Below are 7,568 nucleotides of genomic sequence, written 5' to 3' on the forward strand. Positions count from 1 at the left end.
ACCTCAATAAAATAGTTATAATAGTTATACGAAATATTAATCGCAAAATAAAATGTGCATGTATTTCATCAGGTGAAATAAAGAGTAAAAATTACTTGGTGAAAGCCAGCTAATTAAATATTGAAAAGCAAAATCGCTTATTTTAATAAAAAAAAAAACAAACATCAATACAAATATGTTTTAATATTCGGATATTAGTTTACAATTTTTTAATTTTTTTTAGAATTTCAAGGAAAAACACGTGTATTATTTCTAAGAAAACAGTGTAATTTGAGTAGAATGTCAATACATGAAACATGTTTAAACTATTGTAATTAACAGTTCAGACCGAGTACAGTTATTTGAAGTATACGGTAAGTACTTTTTTTTTAGTATTACGAAAACTGTATGTCTCGCCTTTAGGTAATTTTGTATCATAATAGAAATATTAAAATACTATATCTTTCAGTATAACATTATATACAATACAATACAATACAATATTTCTATTTCCCAAATAAAACGGCCCATTACAACTAAGGAACTGTTTTTATCTATTATAATTTTGTCGAGTGTTCATTATGTTTGTTTTGTATTTGCCATAACCAAAATTGGTTTTTGTTTGTTTTGCAAATAAAGAATTATTATTAAGAGCATAACATTAAAAACAACATGACATACATATTACAGAGTTATTAAAGAAACATAAAATAAAAGTTCAAATACATGAGGAAAGGGTCAGTGGTCAAGGGGAGATAATTCTGCTATCTATAATTAAAGTTTTTAACTAATTTTCTGATTTTCTGAGTTTCATGCCTTTATCAGGGTATGCACATAAAATAGATAAAAAAAAACCTGCGATCTTCATTACTCATGATCCATGTAAAAAGATCAGTTCTGTTTGAATTAACTAAACTAAGGTATTTTTCTTATATAGTCAGTCAAATCACTTCTGAGGTTATTGTAAAGAGGGCATAATCCATTCCAGAAGAAAGTGCATGTCATTTTCAATAGAATTTTGGATTAATATAATATAAACATATTATCATTACTATACACAATACATTTTTATTTGTAGAATCTTATCAACGGTTACAATCTATGGAAATGAAAGTCTATTTTCAACTGATTGTATTGGTGACAATAGTTACAGAAGAAGTGAAATCTTATCAATTTGGTCCGACAAAGGGTAATAAATGTAAGCATCTATAGTATTTTTAATCACACCCTTCAACTTTCATATTACTGTTTTTGTACAGTTTTTGATTGAAGTAACTTGAGTTATTTCCCTTTTGGTTTATATTGTAGAATAATCCGATGAATTAACTGATGTTTTGAAGAAAATCCGTAAAACGTTCGCTGCTATAGTTTAGTATATGAATAATACATTTTTTATGAAAACTTAAGGTGAAAATCTTAGAGCTAAATGTGACTGGCTTGTCTGTTGCATGTAAATTGTACCATTACTCTTCTTTTGCGGTGTGTAAGCTTGAAGTATATGAAGTTGGTACATTAGCATGATTAGTACTTTAAGGTCAAGATAAAAAAAAATAGGTCTGCTAGGTTGAGAAAAAACGAACAAATACTTTGTTTCTTATTGTGTCTGTGTATCATTAAACCACGATGTCACAGTCTGCATATGAATGGACACTGCTCTTATAAAAGCAAACAATAGTTACAAAATTTTCTTGATAACTGTTTTTGAAAGAATCGCCGGTTTTTTAAGTGATAAGGTTTATTTTTTTAATGAACTTAGCCATGGCTAACATGTGATGTCAAAATGACATGGATAATAATAAATTGAAAGCAACCACAGAATCATGTTTTAAATGGCATTTTTCACAATAAAAAGAAGACTTTTCTAAATTCATCAGAAACAATATACAGTACTTAAAAGATAAGACACTGTCCTGTTCGATGAGCAAGAGCTATTAAACTACTTGACTCTAATGTTTGCATCAAAGCGAAAATCTCAGTCAAAAAATATGTTTCCATTAAAGCTAATACATGCACACATTGACTTTTTCCCTGCATTTTGTGGATTATGTCTTTACAATCGAAATAAATGCTGTAGTAAGATTTTTGATACGATAGGTTAAACTATATGCAAGTTTTTAATTCTAAAATAAAATGGATTCAGTAAAAGAGACCTTCATGTTTTTGTATTTACTATTTTTTTTTAATATTTATAGTGTCATGTGACAGTAAATGGCTGAAGGTTTTGGAGGGAGACAAGAATGGAAAAGTTGTATCTGGTAGTAAAGAGGATCTTCGCCATGCTGTAGTTTCTGGTTCAAAGATTCGAATTATATTAGACGAGCTTTATTCAACTGATACACAAAACGTCTATTCTTTGAACGGTGAAATTTGCGCACAAGCACTTTTTCATATCAGTAAAGGGGGATTTGATTCACACCAAACCAAGGCATATTGGTGGTTCCTTAATGTGTGTACCACAGGCAATGTACACATGTCCCGTTGGTACGTGGGAGTCCATCAATCGCCGTCGGAAAGTAAAGTTAAATACAACATAAAATGGTTTGTAAGGTACTGTAGGTTATATACCAGTATATGAACAATATACGAATTAGTAAGAAATCATATAACAAAGTTATGCATCTAACATGTAGACATAAAATTGAGAATGGAAGTGGGGAATGTGTTAAAGAGACAACAACCCGACCAAAGTGCAGATAACAGCCGAATGCCAACAATGGGTCTTCATTGCAGGAAGAAAATCACACGCCAGGAGGCGTGCTTCAGCTTACCCCTAAACAAAAATATATACTAGTTCAGTGGTAATGGACGCCATACTAAACTCCGAAATACACAAAAGAACCTAAAATAAAAAATCATACAAGACTAACAAAGGCCAGCTCTAGGCTCCTAAAGTATATAAAAGATTAATGATAAATTATTACATAAATTAATTGCGTAATACACTTTAAAATGAAAAAAAAATAACTAAAATTACTATTCCAGATGTTTTCTAGACTTGTGGGTGATTTTTTTGTTGATTTGTTTTATTGTTTTCTTGTTGTTTCTTTATATTTTTATTTTTTAGTTCTATATTGCCATTTGAACTCTGTTTAGTAGTTTTCTCATTGGCGACTATACATATTTTCCATGTTTTATATATATTCTAATGAGAATGACTGAAACATTTTAGTTTTCTCAATTAAATTGTTTCATATTTTTATGTCGGGGCCTTTTATTGTCGACCATATACGGAATGGATTTGTTTTCCAGTGTTGAAGGCCGTATGGTGGCATTCATTTTCATTTGAACTTTGGTGGATAGTTGTCTCATTGGCAATCATTCCAATCATCTCCTTGTTTTCATAATAAACTTTCTGTTCTTTCTGTTCTTTTATAGTTCGATATAAAATAATAATCAGGCAATGCAAACACACATGGCATATATTTATAAAAAGTCTAAATACCAATTTTAGCAAGTCAATTTTCGTCTTTGTGTTTTAGGCATTTAGGCTGTGACTCGACTCTAGCGAAACCAGTGCTGTGTACTACCGAGAGTGGGTTCCCATACTGTGGTAATGTAAACAACTTAATAAATGTTATCAGGCATGGTGCAGAGATTTATGGAGTAGATGCTAGAAGAAGTTATGCTGTCGAGTTCACAAATTTACATTACAACAAGAAAAAATCGTTTGTATCTGGTACTCATCTTTGGCATATAAGCCAAACTAGCGTTTCTAATTACATTGAGTTTCAGAAGAATGTTTATTGGTGGTTTACAATTTGGTCAACAGACGGATCGCGTGATATTTCAAGATGGAGCATAGGTGAACATAAAGATCGAGGTCATACTACCGACAAGTTACCAATGATATGGTTGGCCGACACATGTTGGTCTTTGGCATATGAACACGACGAACATGGTGAATCGATCGATGGTTCTTTAGATTATTTACGGAAAGCGAGTAAGACTACATTATCACTCAGGTTACCTCATTGAAGCTGATGAACTGATTATCAGAAATGGTCACGTGACAGCGCAGGTTTTAGGACATGTGTCAAATAGTGGCAAGACATTCCATTCAGATGCTTACTGGTACTGGGAAAATGTTGCTACGACGGGAGCTGTAGAAACAGTTCGATACAATATAGGATCACATACAAGTCGCGGGAAAACCAACTACAGACTGCGAATTAAATGGTTTATTGATACAAGACCCTGGAAACATGTCTTCTCTAACAGTGCATCAGGAAAGTCCATACATGGTTCAAAGACAACATTAATACAGGAAGTTAAAGCTGGTAAAATGGTGCGATTCACTGTGAAGTCCGCGTCACATCCTCAAAGTCATCATGTATCTGTACTGAATGCAGATAATATTGGCATAAATAAAGATGAAAAAGACGTCGGAGCACAACATATTCGATCAATAGGTTATAAGAAAAATGGTCCATTCAACGTATCTTTTACCTCTAACCCGTACTGGAACTTTCTAATCGCTTCAACTACTGGGAAAATAGACGAATCTAAGTGGACTGTGGGCATTCATGAAACTCAAGGACGTAAAATATCTAAGGCTGCGATAGACTGGTTTGTTAGTTAAACAAAGTAGTTTCGGGGTTGATGGTAACTGTAAATCTTGTATTCAACATCATGCACGATGCTAGTAGTTTATTACAATTAATTCGAACGAAACTTGCATTTATCAAAGTTTAAGATGTTAAACCGAAAATATCCATGCATATAGACTGAGTTATAAAATAAAGTATGTTTTATTATTTTTAATATTTTATTTGCAGATTTAAATGTCCATTTGTATTTTTGTTTAAATTTTAAATCAATCCGCTATTTCTTATTGGTAACTATATGATTCAAAATTATTCCTATTAATTTACAAATGAATGATTGTTAATAACTGTTGCTTTATAACTCTTCTTGGTTTATTAAAGATTGTCTTTTGTTTTTTTTGTGTCGATGTGTCTCTGTCTCATAATGTCTAGTACTCTTATTCAACAACTACGTGTATGTCTTGTTGGGCTACGTCATTGAGACAGCAAACCAATCAAAAAATCGTTCTTGAAGAGAATAAGATGTACGATAGAGGGACATGTACGTATTAGGTGAATTTATAGGATCACAATCCGTTAAAAGCTGACGGATACTCTTCCAGAGCGAAAATGTGTATGCAAATGTTGATATGACTCTAGTGCGTTTGCTAATTCATCGTACTTAATAACTTGTTTCTTAAATTTTTTTTATTGATACCAAGACTTGTTCAGACATCACATCAATCCAGAACACTTTAGCATAGAGTTTTTATTAATACAATGTCGGACTCTTACTTGTTATGTTTGATTTCTTGAACTTTCGGGTGAATAGGGTGCCGAACCGATGGGTTTTCGCAATCTCGAGATGTATCCCCTTTATTCCGTTTACGATTTTTAATGCAATATGTGTGTGTATTTTGAAGTGTTGATGGAGGTGGAATAAGTACTGCATCATTATTGGGAGGTTAAATTTTGATGTGTGTTTTTGAAAATGAATATCAGGTGCAGATTTGTCTCACTGGTATCGATATCATACCATATCTTTATATTAACTAATTATAGTTTTAATCAAAGGTTAACTAATAGATTTGATTAATCCATGTATCAGTTAATGCGTGTTTTTGGCTTCTGTTGTGGACAGTTTTTATGATTTCAGTGTCTTGTCTCAAATTTGTATTAAGCCATTCTTCCAACTAACCAAAAAGTGTTTTTCTAAGTAGAATGAAATTCAAAACAGTGTGGCTGTGGCCATTGATTGACACATTAAATTCATCCATTGACTGGGACAATTTAGATGAACGTTTGTATGTAACGACCACTGCTCACTATGTACTTTTTAAAGACACTTAAACTATGAGGTCACCAAAGGTCCTCAACACCTTAATAAAGTAATTCGAAAAAATAATCAGGAATAACACGATGTTTTGATTTATATCAATTGTATAAATCAAAAGATAAAGCTTATTCCTGATTAATTTTTCCCACAGTTTAAATGTCTATCGTAGGTACGTCGTGAACAGTGGTCGTTATAGACACACGTTCACGTAAATTGTCCCAGTCAATGGATGAATTTAATGTGTCAATCAATGGCCACAGCCACACTGTTTTGAATTTCATTCTATTATGTATTTGCATCGACAACGGTGTCACTGTGCAGTGGCGGATCCAAAGGGGGGGTGGGTTCCGGGGGTTGGAACCCCCCTTTTTTTTGGCCGATCAATGTATTTGAATAGGAGCATATAGTTGGAACCCCCCCCCCCTTTACTCTGGGTTGCGAACCCCCTTTTTAAAATGGCTGGATCCGCCGTGTGAAGCAAGTGATCCTGAAAACCGGACTTCACTCATGTTTTTGGTACTTCAAAGGGAAATAGTACTTTATATCTATATTAGATCTCGGGTTTGTCCACCCTCCTGCAACAATCATAAAAGCTGTTGACAAGAGGGTTGTTTGTTATGACATTAGGAATATTGCGGCGGAGGACATTTTAGCGCATTGATAGAACATTTTAGCGAAACAAATCGAACGTTTTAGGGGGTCTCATTGCATGGGGGGTTCTGATCCCAGATCCCGCTTACTGTTTTATGTCCCGCTAGACTTCATTTCCCATTTTCACGGCACAATAATTTGACTTTCACGTGTCACGCTTACGAAAAATCGGCAATCCTGCGTCACGCTTAGACCCCAATGAGACAGGTCTGTTTCCCGGCGGTTATTGAAATTTTGACAATACTGGATATTTTACGGAGAGAAACAACCTACAATGACAATAGTAGAATGGTCAGACAACAGGGGGTCACATTAAAGATTCGTTTCTTTAAACGCAGACCAGTTTAAACACCCTCTCACACTCCTGTAAAGCCTTAAGTACGTGTAAGCTACATCTTTTTTCAATTTGCCTACATAAAATACTCTTTTAAACGGATAATAAAAATATTATTAACTCCATAGTATATATCCAAAGCCACGGGACCACGTGCATGTGACATTTGCAGGTCTTTACAACATAATTAAGGCACTAAGTCCTACTGTTTATCATATCTATATGAAATGGATCGTGTGTATTTTAAAAAGGAATCTGTATATATATTTGTACTATGATATATGCTACTGTAATGCGGTACATTTTCCTTTTTTTCATGTGATAAAAAAATAAATAATTTAAAAGCAAATTCACCGTGTTACATGAAAGTTAATGATTTTGAATCGGTTTTTTTTAATAGTTGTACATGTTGAGAATATTCTATTTTTAGAATCGTTTATAAATAGCCTATACATAGAATATGCATAATTCATGAATCGTGACGTAGGGCGGTCTACGGGATCCCTTCTTCCGCTTACGAACTTCATGTGTAAGACACCGAAGGGAAGTCCATCCCCCAGAAAACCCAGTTTTATCCGATTTCAATTTTCCAAGTTCGTATTTGAGCTCAAAATGCATTTTAAAGATGAGAAACATGACACTAACACTAGATAGCCTCAGGTTGAGGGGACATGCATAAATTTCGAAATAAGTATCATAAAGTTGACCTCTAAAAGTATGGAGAGCCATTAGAGCCAAATAACGG

The 7,568-nt window shown here is 33.5% G+C and overlaps 1 protein-coding gene across 1 annotated transcript; it reads left to right on the forward strand.

Annotated features, from left to right (window-relative positions):
• Positions 1-265: 265 nt before the first annotated feature.
• LOC139528524 (uncharacterized) lies at positions 266-4,915 on the forward strand. The gene is made up of 4 exons (XM_071324546.1): positions 266-353; positions 1,058-1,177; positions 2,172-2,526; positions 3,459-4,915. Exons 2-4 carry the CDS (start codon positions 1,081-1,083, stop codon positions 3,952-3,954), a joined length of 948 nt encoding a protein of 315 aa, XP_071180647.1. The 5' UTR covers positions 266-353; positions 1,058-1,080; the 3' UTR covers positions 3,955-4,915.
• The last annotated feature ends 2,653 nt before the right edge of the window (positions 4,916-7,568 follow it).

This window comes from Mytilus edulis, chromosome 6 (assembly GCF_963676685.1).
Source record: "Mytilus edulis chromosome 6, xbMytEdul2.2, whole genome shotgun sequence".
In the NCBI taxonomy this organism is placed as follows: Eukaryota; Metazoa; Mollusca; class Bivalvia; order Mytilida; family Mytilidae; genus Mytilus; species Mytilus edulis.

Excerpts from the sequence above, each read along its gene's own strand:
- LOC139528524 (XM_071324546.1), top strand. The coding sequence starts at position 1,081 with ATGGAAATGAAAGTCTATTTTCAACTGATTGTATTGGTGACAATAGTT. Across the intron at positions 1,178-2,171 it reads TCCGACAAAGGGTAATAAAT|TGTCATGTGACAGTAAATGG; the intron begins GTAAGCATCTAT and ends TAATATTTATAG. Across the intron at positions 2,527-3,458 it reads AACATAAAATGGTTTGTAAG|GCATTTAGGCTGTGACTCGA; the intron begins GTACTGTAGGTT and ends TTTGTGTTTTAG.